Source organism: Thermobia domestica, chromosome 15 (genome assembly GCF_964235325.1).
Source record: "Thermobia domestica chromosome 15, izTheDome1.hap1.1, whole genome shotgun sequence".
Taxonomy (NCBI): Eukaryota; Metazoa; Arthropoda; class Insecta; order Zygentoma; family Lepismatidae; genus Thermobia; species Thermobia domestica.
The window spans coordinates 24,380,803-24,401,951 of NC_137468.1; the positions used below are offsets into that span (position 1 = coordinate 24,380,803).

A 21,149-nucleotide genomic window follows, 5' to 3' on the forward strand; every position below is an offset into this window, starting at 1 on the left:
TAGGATGTAGTTCTGCGTGTGTTCATTTACTAGCGTGGTTCATGAAGACGGTATATTTTTCAAATTTAGATGGAGATTCAACATGCATGTATTTTACAATACTTTTTTTTTTTTTTTTTTCAATGCTTGTGGTTAAGTTTCTTGAAATTACCAAATAAGTTTCCTGATTAAACAGGAAAAAACAACCCTACCGGATGCAAAGCGTGCTAAAAACTTTGATGTCTCCTTGATATAATTGTTGATAAATAAATATGCTGTATGGATATTCGAACTTGTGGTTTTGTCCTTCTAAAGTGTGGAGGAAAATAATTAAGTTCTTCCGCAGATAGAAATCATTACTACCGAGAATTAATATATTTGACGATTAATAATTGAATCCAGATAAAGTTGTGAAAAAGTATTCATAGCTGTTTTTCCCCCGTGCAACTTTTATGTTAAGTCTAAAGCGAACTTTGTGTAGCAGGAAGTTTTAATTTCTACAGTGAATGAAGGAAATAGTTTAGCATTACATATCAAAACCGTTCTGAACAATTTTAGGAAGAAGAAAAGTATAAATAAAACAACGTTAAGTGTTAAAAGTACGTAGGTAGAGGAAAATGGGCTTGGTCTGCAGGATTGTATTCTGTGCACAAGACTCGGTCCGCACGATTTCGGATACAATTTGTGTTGTGCACAGAGTTATGAAACGGTTGGAAAGCTACTTAAATTTAAGACATACCGAATTCTGATATAGGAACTAGAATTAACAGTGTTGACAACCCATGTGCTTACCACGCATTTCTTAGGTAGTCGTAGTCAAACCAAAATATTTGGATTGTAGGTCTTAGCAGCTTGTAACGAGAGGGACATTCGTAAGCCTAGGCCTACATGATTATTTGTCCGTAAAGGAGAAATGCCCATTACAGAGGGGTTATACAAATTTAGATCACTCACAGCTCATGTGATAATTGTTTGCAGTATATTAAAAATATTAATTATAAGTGTAGACTAATTTCGAGAAACTATACGTAGTGTTCAAATTACTGAGAGGTTGAGGGGGAAATTTCTTCTCTAAATAAACAGAAAGTGTCAATGGGTAATGTGTTTATATGGGCGTGTGCTGCAAAATATACTTCATGTGTGGTGGAAGGAGAGAAGTTCCGCGTAGAGTTCTTGGCCATTAGCCCTCTTTGAGTACTTTGATTCATTGAAAGATAACTACAATTCCTACCGGTAAACAACTTTTTGTTCAAATTCACTTTGCAAGTGTTCTGTTCTGTGGTTCATTAGGTCATTCATTTAATGAGAGATTTATTTTGTGGTGAAGGGAAATAGGCATGAACTGAAAATAATTCGTATCCGTTATGAAGTGAGGTGATTAGTGAAGGTAGAGACGGGGAAGACATTGTCCGTATCCAGAAAAGGGAGGGTTATCTCCCATAATAAATAATACATTCAATTTTGCTGGGACAAAAACATTGTCCGTTAGGGGAGGTTTCTCTGTATAGCAGGGTAGGGTGATTAGTGTCTTCTGTGGTTTAACGGTATATTAAAAACTGAAAAATAACGAGCTGAAGCTAAGTAGTAAATTAATAAATAGTGTTAGAGGAAACCATATATGAAAGAACTTAATGATTACATCACACACTTTTCACTTAAACTTATTTAATGAATTTTACTGACGAATTAATTTTACAGTCAGAAACGTAGATACGTATCAGTTGTCTGTTAAATAATTCAGATTACTTCGTAATTGATTGATGATGATGGATCATCATAACAAGAGCAACCCACCAGGGATTGAATCCTAGATCACGAGCTAATTATTTCGCTATACGGGAGCCACATGCAGATACAATAATATGTGATTATTATTAGTAGTAGTATATAAGTAGGCCAGTTATATATGATGGACAATTTCTGCTAAACTAAATAAGGTCAACTTGGAAATCAATACATTATTATTGTATTAATTGATTCGCATACATTAATTACTTCTTCCTGTTTGATGGTACAGTACTAATAGGAAGACTAAGATCTCGACCCAGTACTTGAAAACCAAATATTTCTATTTGATTATATCAATTAAATGAACAAATGGAACAAAATACTCAATTCGCGAAGATATCGTTGAAACCTTTGATTTGTTCAGTGAGTACAGATAGGAAATAACATTGGGTTTTGGATAGCAGTCGTTAATTTTCTAAAAATATAGGCTATTTTTTGGAAGAAGAGAAATCGTATGCTTTACATAAGCTCAATCAAGTTTGAATTTAATTTAATTTTAGTATTAGATGCTATTAAATGTCGAATAAAATTATTTCAATGATAATCTAACCACTGAAATTGTAGAGAAGATATCTGAACACTATGAAGTATTGAAATCTGTTGCAATAAATTTGGTAACCAATAAAAAAGTTAATTAATTCTACTTCGGTTTTGTAGCATTTTGTATCCATTGTAATTCAATTGTTTCCATGAACATTTTTGTTCTTTGTAATATCGAACAATGATACAAATATTTAAACTAGATTGAGTAATCGAAGACTGCTGCTGTTGACATAACTTGTTTTTCGTAATCTACGGTTCGCTGTTATCATTCCATTGGAGTCTTATCTCCCAGTTCGTAGTTTAAGGTTTCGTCACGAAGAACAAAAAGGCTTTTGGGACATTTGAGCAGATACAGTTACTGAATTAAATATTTATCGTAATTACAAATCTAGCAACGTGTGTTTGCATTAGCATAACACTTCCAGGCTATTTCCAAGCAATGCACATTCATTTTGGAGGAATCAAATGGTTCCTGCCATTTCACACGTATTTTTAAATTGTGGAAGAAAGAAAAAGTCAGTTGCAGTGGCGGCTCTTACGGGAAGTTACATCCATAGAAAATAAATTTTATCATTACAAGCTAGCGTCTAGCGATAAATATTTACGCATATGACTTTCCTCGGGAGCCACCATTGCCAATCGTGTGCTTCTACAAGTACGAAACAAATACGTATTCATAGGAAATTCACAGTGTAATCCAAAACATTACGCTAGAATATGAATTGTTGAAACTCCAATTATAAATTTGGATTAATTTAAATTTGTTTTCTTTTATCATACTCTATAGTAAAGTATATTTCGTGCTTGGGTGAATGATTGGTATACAGTGTTATTAGCATATATACATAAGCGGGTTGTGTTTTGAATGAAGGTTGACATGAATGTTAGATAGAGACGAAGGTCATCAAAAATGAGGTCAATCACTTTTTTTTATGTGCTTTGTTTTGAGGTTGTAAGATGAAAGAGTATGGAGTGATCCAGACTTGTAGAAAAATTAAATGAGATTTTCCATTTAATGTTTCATAATTGTTCTGTTTAGGCTAAAGATGTTGGATGATTAATGAATGAATGTAATCAGGCCCCTATCCACGGGAGTGTAGGGGGCCGGGCCCCCCATAATTTTTACTGCTACCCTAAAATTTTCACGGTAGGCTTGCAAATGAACTATAACATGGTTGGATCGGACATCCTCACATTTTTGGGCTGGCTACGGACCTGAATATGATGTTTATGGAAAAGATTGTAAATGCAAATGTGGAAGGAAACCGGAGAACTTCGGGAAAACCCGCCACTACAAACTCGGCTTTAGGATCTAACCAGGGACACCGCGCACCCATTATGAGTGCCAGCGTGCCCCCGCTTCAAACTGCCTTTCATTTGAATAACTGTTTTTTTTTTTTTATTGTTTTAAATAGATAAAATACCTTAATGCAAAAACCGATTAAAAATATATTATAGAGAAATATATAATTTATTTTTGTAGAATATGTGAAGAGTAAGTTACCTATGTTAATACGTTATTTTGAAGTTTATGTACTCAGATGGAAGTTAGTTTTAAAAAATGTAAAGCACATATGTTCAGAAATACAACTAGAACAGGTATAATAACTAATCATTTTATTTTCTTGCAAGCAAGTATATTTGAGATCATTCGTGCTTCTCTTGGTAAATTAATATATTTGCGAAGTTTAAAAAAAGAAAGAGAAGAAAAGTGAAGGAAAATTATTGGCCTCGGATTCCCATTCCGTTATGTAGCCTATTTGTTTATTTTACATGAGAATGTAGGACCTCTTACCACCTGTTTCAAAGTTGCCGAAATATGGGTTTTAATTAATTTTAGCTCCCATTTAATTTTAAATTTAGAACTTGAAATAAAAAAGAGATTCAGATGCGGTTCCTGGGTTCGATTCCGCCATCGTGAAAATAAATTAATAGGATCAAAAACATTAGAACTGGCTTTCAGCTATGTCATTACTTTTGTTACCTTTGGAAAGAACAGCAGATTTTCAAAATTTAACTGCTGCCTTCAATAACCGTAATTTGTAATTGTCTAGTTTATAATTCAGTACTTAGAATCTTTACATTGAATTCTTAGGATAAAAGTAATATCGAAAAATTAAAGCACGGTGGTTTCCGGTGATCGCTGCTGTGTTTTAGAACATCAATTAACAGCGCGTGTTAACAAAGATTCACTGTAATTTACGGAATTTTCCGCTACGCCTATCGCAAATATATTTTTTTTTAATTATGAATACCTTACCAGTTTTTTCATCACTTGTTTAAATAATCCTCCGTCTTCATAAAGGGCAAGTTTATGAATTCGTGTCAGGACTGGTTCTATTTTAACGTTATTGTCCGTGAGAATAGTTTGTGCAAGGTCTTGAAGTGTTCGAGAATCGACGTCAGGTTGCCGCTGCCGACGTCGTAAGTTTTGAAACAGTCCATCGATTGTTCGAAGTTCTTTGTCCATGACAGCCCATAACCAGAGTTGGTCTAGGAGAAATTGATACGGACGTTGTTTCTTTGATTCCTCTTCCAAGTTTGCACACACATCGCTAAGACTTTTCAGAATTTCCTTATCAGGTCCAGGATCTTTCACCAGTTCTCGCCATCGCGAATCCTGCACATCATCCCATAAATCAGACACTAAATCCCATAATTTGTATCGTAGAGTGTCCACTTCCGTACGGGTAGCACTGTCACCAATGGTCACCAAGGAAACAAACACAACCACTAGAAATAACATTGCTTCTGTGCTTAGTGAACTCACACTGATAGCTGAATGCTGAAACGCAGACAGAATTTCACTGATCGTCCTCCTTCTACAGGTGTTTGGTGCGCATGCTCAGTAGCGCATACATGCCTTTCCAGTAGTAACAGTATTCCACGGAGTACAACTGCATGCCAAGGTCGGAAGATTCAAGCCTACAGCATAAGCATACAAAGGTCGCTCGGTTCGCTACAGCTGAGTGAAATGACGTTCGTAGGTCCGTAATCCGTATTTTTTTTTCTTTGTTTACAATAGGTCAGTTTCGGATTCTCGTTATTTTACTCACAGATGAGTCACGTTGGAAGTTAGAAGTTAAATTTTGAAAATGAAAATTATTATTATTTTCGGTCTGAGTATAGGCGTAGAAGCAAACAGGGTATTGCTCTTAGATAAAGCATTTTCAAATTTCAGAAGCTTCCTTGCAATAATCACAAATTCTTTTAGTTAATGTAATACGAAGTTAACATATTTTTGTATGATGTCAGTTGTTATGATGTAATTTCATTCAGAATTTATTTTAGGGAATGCTTTTCAACAACCCATAATCTATCACAATGGTTAATTATAATGATGCAATAGGTGTTATTTACTTTGCCCGTTTCTGTTTCGAAGAAAGATTTCTTTCTTATGTGTTCATCTCGCAGAAAAGAGCAAATAAACATAAATAAACCAATAGAAGATTTTTTTTTTTAAATTATGGGATCAAAGAAAGTACTAGAAATTTACCAATAAACCTACTTACGAAATGTTATTTTATTTAAATTGTCTAACCCCCAAGATAAAATCTTAGTAGTATTTCTTGTTCTACAAAATCAGATGGGGAGCACAGTGGTTCAGGGTAAGTGTTGTTACAGTCGATTAGTAAGTGTTTGGTAGACAACATGGTGTCCGTGGGTTTTCTCGGGGTATTCTCGTTTCTTCCCGCTTTCTCATCCCACCAATTCTTCCATCATCATTCATTTGCTTTAATAATCGTCTCCTTTAGCCTCAGGGCATAAACGTGGGACGTTAAACTGAAATATTTCATTTTTATAAAATAAGATGCCCAATATTGGGATTGGAGATCTTTTTGCTGATTCAGTAACTTTTCTGATCCGGCATTTAGCAGCAAAATATCCACCTAGTCCAACATTACGACTAAACATTTGTGCTAAACACAGCAAGAAAATTTAAACCGAAGTAAATTATATTGTTGGAATTTTGTATTATATTTTTGGGTAATTTTAAAAGTTTTTTCCCCCGTTAAGTAAGAATCAATGATCATCTGAAGAAACATTCACGGCGTTTTCGGAATTTTCAGACTAACCGTAAAACAAAGACGAAATTCATCCTAGAACCTAGGGAGTTCTGTGGGATATACCTTTTGAACATCTTATTTACATTTGGGACTGCCATTGTTATTTACGTTTACATAATAAGGATATCACATATTCGTAGTTGTGATGTATCCAAACTGTTAATTAATGCATTTTTCTAGATCGCTGTCTCCTCTAAATTGCATATTTTCCTATTAACATACGAACAACTGAAAAGGCAAGAAAAGAAAGCATTGTTCCTCATTCAAACGAATCTCAAGGAATTAACCTTGTATAATTTTTAAGTGAAGTAAATTAGTTTTTTTTTTTTTTTTTTAAATCCAGAAACTTGAAATTATACAGTGAGCTTAACCTAAAAACTAGGTCATTTGACACGTTTATATGTATTGTCTGCTGTGAGATACTCGCAAATGTATTCCAGAGAAACTTGTTACCTTGCTTCTCAGAACTAAAGATACGCTTTTATATTTGATTCAGAGATACGGCACGTAGTCTCTCGTTTCACGAAAGCGTAGAATTCTATTTCTACCACACATGGTAGCCGTCAGTTTCATATTCATATAACATAAAATTGACATAAAAGAAACAAAATATTGAATTGGAATATATTATTAGTATACTTCTAGTTACGAAATCCATTTTTTTTATGTTGTTAATAAGTAACGAACGATGTAAATGAGAAACAAAACTGACTTTTCCTTTTGTTATTGTCGTTTTTCTCAGAAGTGCGTGACGTTTTTCGTGTATCCGTGTGGAGAACGATGTTATCAAGAAGTATGTCGTGAAATGAATCATACTGGGAATTCACAGCTGTTTCCTCTTCTTCATCACACAAGTTTTAGGTTCGCTACATGATAGAGAAACTATCTTTGTGTAAAGTAATAATATTCTTACTATTATTATTTGAAGTGAAATGAAACTCAATCTGCGTGAGCTAATGGGTATTGTTCTTGCTTCGCAATAAGTAGGACCCGGATTCGAATCCGGCGGCTGGCCATCCTGATAGTTTTTTCTCTAGGCGACTGTAGGGAATTGTACTTGTTTCACTAGGCAACTGTAGGGAGTTTCACTAGGCGATTGTAGGGAATTGTACTTGTTTCACTAGGCGACTGTAGGGAATTGTACTTGTTTCACTAGGTGACTGTAGGGAGTTTCACTAGGCGATTGTAGGGAATTGTACTTGTTTCATTAGGCAACTGTAGGGAATTATACTTTTAAATATAAGACCTGGCCGACTACTTCCTGTTCTGCTCTTGTTGTTGTTGTAGATTTTTAGTAATTCGAGGTAAATTGTCCTCACAGGATTTATTTGGAAGTTCGATAAAGCAAGATTTATTTATGAATTATTTCTTTGTCAGACGATTATGCCCTGTAGGCTAAATAATTAATGAACTTGGATAGTTATGGGATAAATGATGAAATGAGAATATGCATGGAAACAGAGTAACCCCGAGAAAATACACGGACACAATGTTATTCACCAGAAACTTATGAGGCCTGGCTTCGAACCAGCGACTTCTTAAACCAGAACTGAAGGTTCTATCACAGCCAATGTGCTTCTTAATTATGTGAAGTCCGTATGAACTCTAACCATTAGGAAGATAAGCTTGTTCTTTTGTAGTTAATGAGCTTGTATATTGAGAATTGAATTCATTATTAGAATAGTAATTTCATTTAAACATGTTTCCGAAAGTTATTGAATGTCTATAAATAAATTGATCAAGACGAGTTTAGTTTTAGAACATTACGTTCTGAATAAAATTATTTGAATAAATCTGAATAAAATTATTTGAAAATAACTTCCTTGATGGATTGAAGTAAGAAAGAGTCATTCCAAATTTATCATTTTTAAACGTAATATAACAGCTGTGTTAAGTGGGGAGGGAGGGGAGTGTACGTTATATTATTCCTGAAATTTGTTTGTAGATAAATAGATACAATAGTAATCAAAATGAATATTTATGATAAACATTATGGTTTCCTCTAGTGCTCTAAATTTCGATTAATTAATTGTTCGAATAATGTATTCTCCTAATATTCCGTTATTCGAATGCTTGTTCGAATAACAAATATTTGAATTATTTTAACAGCAAAAAATTTCTCTAACTTTTCTATTTACGTATCATTTTTTGATGGTTTCAGTATATATTGTAGTGGCACATACCGTTTCACTTTCGTAGTGGGTTCCTTTGTAACCTTAATATGAAATTAGAGGGGCATGGTAATACTGTATTGCAAAAATAATTTTTAGATTACAGAATCACTACAAACAATGACTTGATCATACTTCCAACTGGGAGAATGTCAATTCTCGTATTGGAGTGGATACACGTATGATCATTTGGCTCTCCCTTTGACGAATGTCGATTACTTATACAGAGCACCGAAACCTATTTAACTTGGCCTCATTTTTGTAGGACACGCATTTTCCAGTAAGGCATGCATTATATAATTTGGCAATCGGCGTATATTGAAATTTTGGTTAATTGAAGAGTCTTTATTGTTATGCTACTGATGTTGCATCCACATTTGTGTGTTGGATACCTAAGTTGGAAATCTTCATTTTTAGAAAACCTGTCAAAACATCTTTTACTAATTACTATTGTTATGCTTCTTGAGGACAATGGGCAATAAACCCAAGAAAGAAAGGGGGAAAGGATCTTAACCATTGAAAGTGACTTCACCGAAAATACAGGCGCCGAGAGTACTGTTTGGTGTTTTAGCACTGAATGACATGGCTAGGGTCGGGTCGCATTGGCCCACAACAACTCAGCATGGATTGATGGATATTATAAATAATACCTTTTCCACTGGTTTGTCAACTTAAAGAAAAACCCAGCAGGGAGCAGAATAATTCCCAAACTGCAATCCATCTTCACAAACTTTGGAGGAATGTTTATTGTTTACGAATTTCCTATTGAGGTATTTCACTCCTTTCCATTCTTGCTACAACTTGTGTATTTTATCCTGGCATTACGCTGGCGTCTTCTCAAAATTTTGTGCCTGCTAATACCTGTCCTAGATAACACTAAATATTTTCTGGTTTCGGGCACAATGATTCAGCATATCTTGAATTTTGGCCTCCCCCAATTTCTTATTAAAGCTTTCACTTCATTATCATACCACTGACATGCCATTGTGCTTTTGCAAACAAACAACTTTGCTGTTCGCGCTTTATCCGTATAATGAATGAAAAACACCCTACAAAATAAGTAGCCATAGTAACAACAAATCAATTCTCGAGCATCGAATAAAGACAAAATTTCACATGGCATTGCGGTGGCACTTCCAGCACAGATTATTGAAGATACATATGTGGGCCAAACACGGTTCGACTCGGCATGCATCGGTCTGATTCAGCAAGGCTCAGCTCTAGCGATTTCGCACTAGCGAAAGCAGTGACTCCTGGGCTGGGGCCCTAGTACGAAAAGGCCTGTTCAGATCTTTGAGCTTTTCATGTGATGGCAAATGTGTGAACAGAATCGGCTCCAGTAAGCCTACATTCATATTCTATATTGCAAGATATTTGAGTTCAGTACAAGCGAATTTATTGAGGTGTGGATGTTCTTCCTTTATGTGTTCCAAGCACTTTCCTTCTTTGGGAAACTTGGTGTGGATTTATAACAAATGACGATCGGATTCGTGTTCCGAACTCCAAGAAAAGCTGAAAAAAGATAACGATGCAAGTGCCTTTTCGTCCCGTTGCTTGCTGATTAGTCCTTATTAGCATGCTGAATACTGTATTAAAATTGGTAATGCCACTGACTAAGTGGCAGTGTTTATATACAGTAATTTATTGACTTGAGTTGAAATTCGGCAAGTATTCGTAGCTCTGAGGTGCAATCTAATAAACTTTCGTATTTAAAACCTCGATCTTCAGGGATTTAAACTTTAAAGCATACTTCTGAGGAGATTCCATTACATATATGAATTCTCCAGGATATTTAGGAAACTTACGCATAAACAGTTTTGCATAGCAACCCCTAAGAGTGTGAGAAATGGTATAAAACTAAAAGAGCAAATTCATCCACTTCCCGTAGTTTGACAGTGCATTATTTATTATTAGAAAAAAACCTGGAAAATTCAGTGAATTTTAAGTGCGGAAAGTTAGTTAAAAAAAAAAAAAAAAAAAAAAAAAAAACTTGAGAATTGTAGGTTTCCAGGATTTCTCTTTCTGCCTTGCCTGGCTATTTGGTAGGGGATATTTTATAAGATAAATTAATTTATTTTGCAAAACTTCTCTACTTACACACATATATATAGATGCATTATTCATGTACATTCATATTAGATGAGTACATTTATCGCGACCAGGGAGTTACTTTTACTTTTTAATAGTTGCTATTTTGCATATATAGAAACGTGGAAATTCGTAAATCGTGACCTGAAACAATCAAAGGATTCGTGCCCGGCAAATAAATGAGAACTCTGACGGAAGAACAAGATACATAATTTCTGTATAAACATACGTTTCTTTTGAACCGCTGGTCAAAATCGTAATAGCTGATGGTTGGCAACTTTTAGGTTCACAAAATACAAAATGTTCACAGGAACTCAATTTGAATGGCGTAGAGCGCAAGAGGGAGATCCGAAGAATAGACCGCAATGGAACGAGAGAAAATTAACTTAGTTTTTACATAAAGTTGTGCAACATTTTTTTTTTAAATACAGTATATCGAAATTGAAGCGTAATACACGCTTACTTCCTGTGTAAATAATGCCAATACCATTAATAACTGTTCATTAGCTCCATTTCGCTTCGTGTGACAACTATGACGCGCGCCGCGTGTGGTTCTCGAAGACAGATTTAGGAGGGCGTCATGACGTGATTTCCATACCGGACTTTCAACATTGACATGAATGGATGAGTCATGCATTCTTCAACCTTCCTGTTTTCGCCAGGGCGAGTCTCTGACATACTATTGGGATGATCAAACCGGTTCACCAACCTCTTCGTTTGCAAATTTCTTCTCTATGTAGAATATCACTATATATATATAATATAGCGTCATAAATTGGCATTTGTTTATCTTTGTATGGTATGAAATTTAGAAAAAATACATAATGATGTTCATTCAATATTGATTAAACAGTTTTATTCAGTGAATTCTGCTTCAGGTGCAGATTCGAGTTTTCAAAATGTATCCCAAGAACTCCAGTATGTCTAGCAAGATTCTGTCCTTGGACTTGTGTAGTCCCGGGTAGATCCGCCACTATTCCTAATATACAGTCAGGTTAATAGTTGTTGCAGGCTGCGCTGGCTTTTCCTACCTGACGCTAAGAAATGTCACTAGTGTGTAGGCGATTTGCAGAAAATGCAGACGAGCCGAAAACTTTGGGGGAACAAGTAGTTATTATTAACTTCAGGATTATTACGCTTTTTGCAATCCTTGGCGCACGTTATAATTTGCTGAATATCTTACAAGGCGGTGTTTTCTGTTTTGCGTAAGTTGATATGCGTAGTTCCCCCCTTCGATAACCAATGAAAATTATGTAGTGTTCTCCTATTCTGACACATGTACCATGAATAAAATAAGTAGAAACGATACCGCTCTTACCAGTATCAAACGGAAGAAATAGATTAGCAGGAAAAACAATTTTCTCAATGCTCAATGAAGTTTCTCTTCATGATATGATTACGTTTAAATAAATTCCTTGACGTAGAAACAAGACCATTGGCGTAGCGAGGTTGGCTCAGGAGATTGAGGTAGTTTCTCTTGCCGAATCTTAACAATTACGACAGACTTTAGCCTTAAAGTAGTAAAACAACAATACAATATCAGCATTGAAAGTTGTAGAAGTAACCATGAGAAACTGAAAATATTTATTGAACTTGAAAACTGTAGCTGTGTGATAAACGTTTTGGAACTCTTGAATTCATATTCATATTTACTAGAATAGAATTATTTGCGAAAATTATTGAGATATTTACGAAAGTGCGTTGAAATATTAAGCAAAGTTCACTCGCAAAAGACAAACTAGATCCATACATAATCACTTTCTTTATTGATCATTTATTCAAAAAATAAAAATAAAAAATATAACGTGTGATAGTGACAAACTAAGACGTTACGTTTTCACACTTATTAGCTGTCGTACGAAATTATTCATGAGTGATTATGTTATTTACTATTAAACATGTTTATAAATCATTTATAGACATCTTCATTTGAAAATCCGAGGTCGTAGTGTTATATTAGATTATCTCATGGACACTGACATGAGATAGGCTGGCGTACGGCCAGAAAAACAATGTCTGGTTCAATTTGTAGAGTAATAGTAATACATAATGATATACAAGTTAATGTGTAATAAATTTAACAATGAAAATAAACGTAGAAATTCGAACTGTGTGTGAAGTTTAGCGTCCGTGTTCAATACCGAGGCTATATGAGGTAGGGGCTCACAATTTAAGCTGAAATCCAAACTGCTGTAATGCGTTCAGTGTTATCCTAGTGCGAATCGAACCGGGAACCCCGTGGACCAGAACTGCACTCACTAGTCAGTAGACCAGTGGAGAACGTTAGTAATTAAAAGTGTATTACAATTAACATTAGAATGTTTTAAGATTTGACTTCGTGTTATTATGCTCATAGGTTTGATCCAAAATAAATCAAATAGCATCTTGATAGGCAGTCATTCGCATAGATATAGTGTTGCCCACGAGATGGTAGTTCACCCAAGTCTCAGATCTCAAACACTGCTTTAGTGTTACACGATTCATAGTATAAAAACCATAGATTGTACTCATATCCATAGTCCCTCTTCGATGTACTTCAGTATGTAGCAGTAAAGCAGAGCTCCGCCGTGGTTAAGCGGTTAACGTACGCGCCTTTGGCGTGGGAGACCCGGGTTCGAGTCGTGGCGGGAGCTTATGTTGTTCGGATTCCTACGTTAATCAGTAGGCCCCGTCTCATGTAGCCTCGCTTCTGAAAGGGACGTTAAACTCAAAAAATCAACTCAACTCATATAGCAGTAGAGCATATTTTTAAACTTATAGCTGGTATGATTTTTGGTATCTTATTTCACTAGCGGTATGTCATAGTGGCCATACCATCGCAACTCGATCACTAGTACTTACCGATAAGAATATTTCTTTGGATGCACAATTGTACAGCCTCAAATTGAGGCCCGATTAGATTCGACTTAAATTTACATCTATTATAAACAGCATAAAATTATTTGAATACATGGTTTATGATAGGTATTCGTAAGTGTGACAAACAAAGATGTTGGCGAGGGAACAGTTTAACTTAACCAACAGTCTCTAAAACGGTTTTCAAGTGAGGGGCCACTTTTATTAGTCAGAATCTCCTACGAATTACCCTTTCCTCTTCCAAAGCAAATTTATTTATTTATTTGTTTTAAACATACACGTACCGGTATACCTATGCAGTATTCTTTTAAAACTAGTTAAACTTTCCTTTTATTTTGTATCAGTTTTTTTTTAAAGTAGTTGAAGGCTATCAAGAATATTTTATAATAATACTCCTATATAAGATACAAGAATTTGTATAATATTTACTAAGTGCTATATAATCTATACCTGTTTGAGATTCACAAGTATAATGCCCGATACGCAGTTCACTTTTTTGAGTAATGTTCGGATCTAAGAGGACTACAAGGGCATACTTCGAAGACCACTTCTGGTCCGCAGACCACAATTTGAGAAATGCTGCATTGTTCCATTCACCACAGATATATAGTGATATACTATTAGTATTAAATTACTTTTCAAATCGATGGGATAATACTGCAGGGTTAGAGAGACACGATAGTACACAAAGAGAGAAAGTAATTGGGCAGTGTGTTACGGCTCATTCTTTGACGCAAACGAGACACAAGAAGATCACTTTGTCATATATGCTTAATTACCTCTTCCTGAAATGAATCATGCCTAGGAACGGAAAGTCTTCATACTTGAATTCATATAATTAGTTAATAAGTCTTATGAACATAATGAAATAATTTCAGGTTATGTGCCATATTGTATTTCTATTGCAGAGAGCAATATAATAGCGTAAATTGTCGAATTACTACTGTATATTACATCATGTTTCAAAAAGGTTTTTAAGATTAGATGCTTTCTATCTGTGAGTATGCCATTACTTTTTCATACAACTCTTTTCTGGAGAGATTGCATAACAAGATGTCCAAATCTCGGAATCCTTTAAAGTTAGAGACGTGAAATTTGGTATTTAGATTTTTGTATGAACGGTTTTAGATGTTCGACCTAGAGTGAAAGAAAAGGCTTCGGGGTAGGGTGGTTTACTAAAATGTCCATACGAGGCATTCGAATTGTTCAAACGAATTCTATGAAGGTACAGGAGAAATGCAAAATATAGTCCATAGTGACACATGGGGTCATTTGCTTGGTTGTGTTGTAGGCTTGACCAACTTCCTACCAAATATTCTTTTCCCATGTTTTATTGTCGCTGTGCTCTTTCCAAAATGATTTCGGTATTTCTGTCTGAGACATACTGGATAAATAAATAGCAAAAATTATATTTTAAATACGATGGAATAGTTTAAATGCCGATTTAAAGGAATGAGATATCAGTCAAAATGTTTGGATTACATATGTAGGTACTAGAAGTCATAGGTGAAACATCACAATACTATTTCTTTGTAAGTGCAGCAACCCAAACATCCGGTCTGTAATGAGTGCAAATAATATGTGGTATTTATTTCAGAAACATTAGTCAATCGAGAAGTCGAATTGCTATTATTGGCTTTGAGTGAAAATAAGTGGGAGACAGACCTTGACTTGTTTCACAATGAATTGTTTTTAATTATTATTTCGCTTCAAACACAAAGACTTCATCAGGAACAACTATTCACGGACAGTTGTTGAACGGAAGTGGGAAATGCGTCATTCTTTGACTGAAAGGGTTTTACGTAAGCAAAGGAAAGCTTTTCTTTCTTTCTTTTTTTTAAATGTAAATGGTAATACTTTTCATCCCTAGCAAAAAAGTTAAAAGAGACTAAATAACTTGCAAAATAATAAAATTGGTTATTTTTATGAACGGTTGTGTTTGTACAGTCGTTAACATAAGTTCACTTTTCTAAATAACTTACGAACGAATTGAACAATTTATATGAAACAAAAATGAAATTTGTAGCTTTATGTCCCACACTTACGCTGTTTAGACTGAAAGAGGCGGATGATAAAGAATTGGTGAAATTAGAAAGCGAGAAAAACCGGGAGAACTCCCAGAAAATTCAAGGTTATTAGGATGTCCACCACGAACTCACTTGACCAGGGATTGAACCAAAGACCCTCAGAGCCAGAGATGAACATTCTACCACTTAGCCACCATGTTCCTTTGTTGCATTTTAAATAATTTATTTGTTTTTATGTATTATTTATTGAATATCTGAAATGTGAATTGACAGAGTTGGATTTAAGTTTGGTGGGGCCCCAAGCTATTGAAGATAATGGGGCCCTTTGTGTGTCCAGATGAACGTAGGACGCTATATACAGAAATGAAGAAACTAGTAATATTTTAACAGGTAGGCTTGCAAAAGGGGCTTCATTACTTACGTCATAAGGGCCTCCACAAACGAAGCACTGTTGCTATATGTAATTTTACTTTATTTATTGTTTTCCTTATATTTTAAATAGTGCATTCAATTTTTGCCTTTAATTTTTGGGGCCCCCAAAAGCGTGGGGCCCTAAGCTGTAGCTTGTTTAGTTTATACGTAAATTCGGTACTGAGAACTGATAATAAAGTTTGGGTGACAGCACGGTTTCCAAAAGAAGAAAGGCCTATTTTATGGATCACTGAATAATCATACTAATAATTTTTAAAATGCATTACAAAAAAAAACTAGTGTGCAGAAACATATACATTAGCAAAAGATATAAAAATCAATCAGAGGTGTTCCCTCGATGCTACAGTATATGGTTAGTGTAAACATCTTCGGTGCTCAAGATCCGGGTTTGATTTCCGACGGGAGCTCATGTGTTCCAGATGCCACGTTAAGCTGTGGTATACGAACACCGTGTGCGTATGCTTTCCCCGGGTTTTCCCGTTTCATACCATTTTCTTGATTCCATTAATTCATTCATTGTCATCATCACTCTCTCCTTGAGCCTACATGACATAATCGTGGGACGTAAAATTGAAAAATTTCGATTCATCTCAAATAAATAAATATCAGAAGGAATGGCGAATAGTCACGTGTAATCAGTGATAATTGGAATCGATATCCCGGAGGAAATCACTTCTCCTGCAAAGCATTTATGTGATCGTGCTCAACTCTAGTTACCAGTACTTGTATTTTTGCAGGGCTTCTTTCACTCTTCGGACGAAATCTGAAATCATCATTGTTTGTAATTGTTGTTCAAGTGTTTTTCATAGCCAATTGGCTTGGGCCAAGTACTTTCTGTATGGATGGTTGGGATTCAATCTCGTGTGAGGATACAAAACATCTGATATATATATAAACATAAGGAGTGTCTCGTTCAATAGATTAACATTTTTGTTTACGATAGATTCCTGTAAATTTAGATATCCTGCAAGTTGGTTGTTTATCTTTAGAATATCAGAATAGTTGTATTAAGTTAACACATAGTTGCAGAATGTGTCATAAAGAAAAGTGACCTTGCAGAAATTCCATAAGCTTTGCGTAAGTGCACACGGCACAGGTGAAATGTGAGTTCGTGACTGGTATTAATAACAAACAATTTCGCACATTGACGTTTTGCGCCTGGTACTTGTAGTACCGATGTCATTATATCATGTTTCTAATTGCAGAGGACACCATGTTCATTTCCGGTGAGTACGCATTTCCTCCGTACAATTTCAATGATGTATTACTATCTCTTATTTTCGAGATGATTGTTACCGTTCAGCAATTAGCAGTTAATCGACTAACTTCGTGATATAGTTTGAATATTTTTCTTTACGTGGACAATAATTCAAGAAAAGTAGTAAAAATGCTAATAAAATGGTAAAGATCTTCTGTTTTTAGCATTATTACATAAAAACGTAAAGAAAACCCCTTTTATAAACTGGATTTAAAAGGAGAAAGTAATCTTTTGTGGGTTTTACTAATACAAATTTAGAAAAATATACTAAAAAGGATTTTTGGAGGGTACTAAAAAGGAATTTCGGGGCAGTGTTAAAGTAAAGAAACGGAACTAAAACTAAAAGCATTTCGTAAGATTAAAAGCTAAAGTTCTTATAGGTATTCGTAGTCACATTTCTTCCTTTTACTCCACCAAAACAATATATTTTTTTAGTACATTTTCTAAACATTTGTTAACAAAACAATAATAGTGAATTACAACACCAAAAATAGATTATTTTCCCCATTATATAAAATATGGATATGGTCAATTCCTCTACAGTGGGATCTCGGAAATCACAAGCTCTACAAACGTGCCATTTTCACTACTCGATTCCAAATTTTGTGTAGATTTACCAATTCTTATCGAAATCTTCAGAACAGCGTGCCTCTACTTTTCTGCTTAAAGTTGTTTTGAGTCCATAATATTAACATTGTCGCCAGAACGTTGCTAAGACAAGGTTTACACAGACCTTGAAAATCAGGGAGAGTCAGGGAATTTATTTTTAGCTACCCACAAAAGATACGAAGGAAACTTTGAAGAATCAAGATAGATTTTTTAAAAAAAGATTAAAGGAGATAATTTTAGAAAAAAACTGAAAAAATAAAAAGTTTTTTTTTTTTAATAAAAATGCTTCAGGAACATCGAAAGTTTTTAAAGAACAAATTTCAAATGATTAAGAAGTAATAAATAAGATAGGTTGTAGGTAATAAAAATAATGGGCCGAATGATATGTTTACCTGTTTATGTTTATGAATGTGTTCACTCATAGTAAGTATTTACAGTAAGAAAATAAGTTAAAACTGTATTAGAAAGTTAAGAGAGTTTGGATTGCTATAGGGATGGTAGAGGGCATTATAAAATTTCAAATTCTTATAGTGTTTGTGGGTCAAGGAAAGATTAATTTATTTGTTACGGAAATTCAGGGAATTTAATACTAGAATTTCAGTGTGCGCCTTGTAAGGTTGATATCTTTGTGTTAGGCAACCAGTAGGAGAGCTACGTATAGCTGGTTGACGGACATTGCAGGCGTTTTGCTTTAATCGTAATGGCAAAATGTATTAAATGCTGGGGATTCCGAATGCCTATAAAGCCGCCGTGCATACACCGTGTACGTGCGTTTTCTCGAGTTATCTGGTTTCCTTCAACTTTCTTCATTCATTCTCATCATTACCGTGGTATAACCATAGGACATAAAACTTATGATGTAATTTGTTTCTTTATTTTGTTTGTTCTGACTAGCTCGGAATTCGGGCTTACGGATTCGGATGTCTGATTATTTCCTCTGTGGTGGTTAAAATCCATTGATTTGTGCAAACGCCTCCTTTTAATGTATTACTTACTTATCCTTTCTCTCCGTCCCTTCGTGTCCAGATGGCTAATGTATGCGCTTTCTTCGCGAGGTATGGGTTGAAACCTCAGTGATGGTCTTGCGTCAGACTAATGTTGTCCAAGAGACGACACAGCAAGAAATAAGACTTTCTGGTCTCAGTTTCGTAAATTTTATAGATGTGTTGATTCTCGAAGAATTCTTTCTTGTCTCGTTTTGTAAATATACAGAATTCAAGCCCTCATTTTTTCTCTTCCTCGGCACGAGAGGTCCACAAAGGGTGTGGTATAACAACATTCAAATCTTTTTTATTATTGGATCGTCATTGTCTTCGTACAGTCAGTCAGTTTATAAATGTTATACTATGAATCAGTCATGTATCGGTAAAACTGTTTGAGATCTAAGACTGGGTGAATTAGTGTTGCTCATGAGTAGAGACCGGATGTTTAGGCACTAAAAACCTAGAAAATAGGCAGGCAAATAGGCACTAAAAATTTAAAAATAGGCACTAAAATATAGCTCGAAATAATGAAGTTAAATACTCAATACAATTAAAAAATAGATTCAAGTCATAAATAATGCTCAAAGAATATAGAAACATACTTCTTTGTCAATATCTTCTTTTATTGCATATATAAAAACGAAGCTTGCTATGCATTCCATATATACTGGGTGAACCTGGAAGATGTGCACATACTTCGGGAAGTGATTCGTGACATCAAAAGAATACAAAAAGTCCTCTTGCGTGTTGTGGAATTTCGCGTCGTATACGAGTGACAGGGGGGCCAACTTGGAATCGAAAATCGAATCCTGACAATTGGAGCGAGATATAAAAGTGTGTACATACTTTGGGAGGTGATTCGTAAATTCAAGAGGACTTTTTGTCTTCTTTTCATGTCACGAATCACCTCCCAACGTATGTGTTCATCTATCTGTTCCGTTCCAATTGCCAGGATTCGATTTTCGATTCTAAGTTGGCACCCCTGTCAATCGTACACGACGCGGAATTCCACATTCAACAGGATTTTTTTCATGTCACGAATCACCTCCGAACGTATGTGCACATCTATCTGTTGCAGTCCAATTGTCAATATTCGATTTTCGATTCCAAGTTGGCATCATTATCACTCGCACATGACACGGAATTCGACAAACTACAAGAGAACTTTTTGTCTTCTTTTGATATCATTAATCACCTCGGAAGTATGTGCACATCTTTGAAGTTCACCCTGTGTATATATTGTAATGTACCACCTGCTTGTGTTTACAAATACCTAATATACGTATATATGTATGTATTATTTGTGTTATATATTTTCCCAATGAAGGCTTATTTTGAAGAAAATGCATAGAATAGGCAACATTAGGCACTAAAGCAATTATTTGGGCAGTAAAGGTCGAAATAGGCAAAATAAAATAGGCTTAAATCGAAACCATAACCCCTTATATAAACTTTAAAACGTTATTTTTGATCATATCTTTAATATTGAAGAATAGGCATTTTGCCTAACATGCGGTCTCTACTCATGAGACTCGTGAAATTTCGTAGTCTTCGAGACGAGAATTTTAATGTCCCGTCCCGAATTTTAAAATGTAGATCTCATCTGGTGGTCAACATTCCATCAGATACAAATTCAATCAATGGTTCATAATCCTGTTTCACATAGCTACGACGCTAAAACGGGTCGTTAAACCAAGGATGGACTCTTCCTCCATGAAAAGAGGATTGGTAAAAATATTGGGAGAAAGCCATGAAAAGGGAAATGGTACAGATCTTGAGAGGGCGCCATACCAGTTGGTCGAAGAGTTGGGATATTATGTCATTATATATGTCTTTTGCTGTAGAATCTCATGTTAAATAAAAAAAGAAAACAATATTAACTATAACAATTTTGAACAACAACAGTGTTAGTTTGGTTACAGAAAGCAGCCGCTGTGCTCTGCCAATATGGCTGAAACTTCAGCTTAGTCAGCCCTACACCTGCCTTGAAAAGTTATTACAAGGGGGCAGAGTGGCTCAGTGGTCCAGGGCTTACCTCAGGTGTTAGGGTCCCTGGTTCGATCCCCGGCCAAGTATGTGGTGGACAACATCGTACCCGGGGATTTTCTCGGGAAACTCCCGTTTCCTCCCACTTTTCACTCCACTAATTTTATCATTCACTTGCTTTAAATCATTGTCTCCCTTAGCTGAAAGGCCCTAATCGTGTTACGTTAAACTATTTCATTTTCATTTCATTTCGAAAGCTGTTGCCATCAAAGATTCACACGAAAAAAACATCAAAGATTTTGTGTATTATTCCAGAAGAATAATGTAAATATTTCAGGAAAATGTGTTATTTTCGTTGAAGA

The 21,149-nt window shown here is 35.1% G+C and overlaps 2 protein-coding genes across 7 annotated transcripts in view; one reads left to right on the top strand and one right to left on the bottom strand.

Annotated features, from left to right (window-relative positions):
• Nucleotides 1-21,149, top strand: part of Ubr3 (Ubr3 ubiquitin ligase) — a 175,633-nt gene that overhangs the window by 65,696 nt on the left and 88,788 nt on the right. The window lies entirely within an intron of this gene.
• The window catches only part of orion (chemokine-like protein orion), a 36,767-nt gene that overhangs the window by 3,988 nt on the left and 11,630 nt on the right, over nucleotides 1-21,149 (bottom strand). Inside the window, exon 1 of one of the 2 annotated variants that reach the window (XM_081741423.1) lies at nucleotides 4,571-5,171. The exons of the other annotated variant lie outside the window; for it this stretch is intronic. Within the exon in view, the coding sequence (XP_081597549.1) occupies nucleotides 4,571-5,056 (486 nt within the window). The 5' untranslated portion in view covers nucleotides 5,057-5,171. Of the gene's footprint in view, nucleotides 1-4,570; nucleotides 5,172-21,149 lie in introns of those variants that run through there. 2 annotated transcript variants of the gene reach the window in all.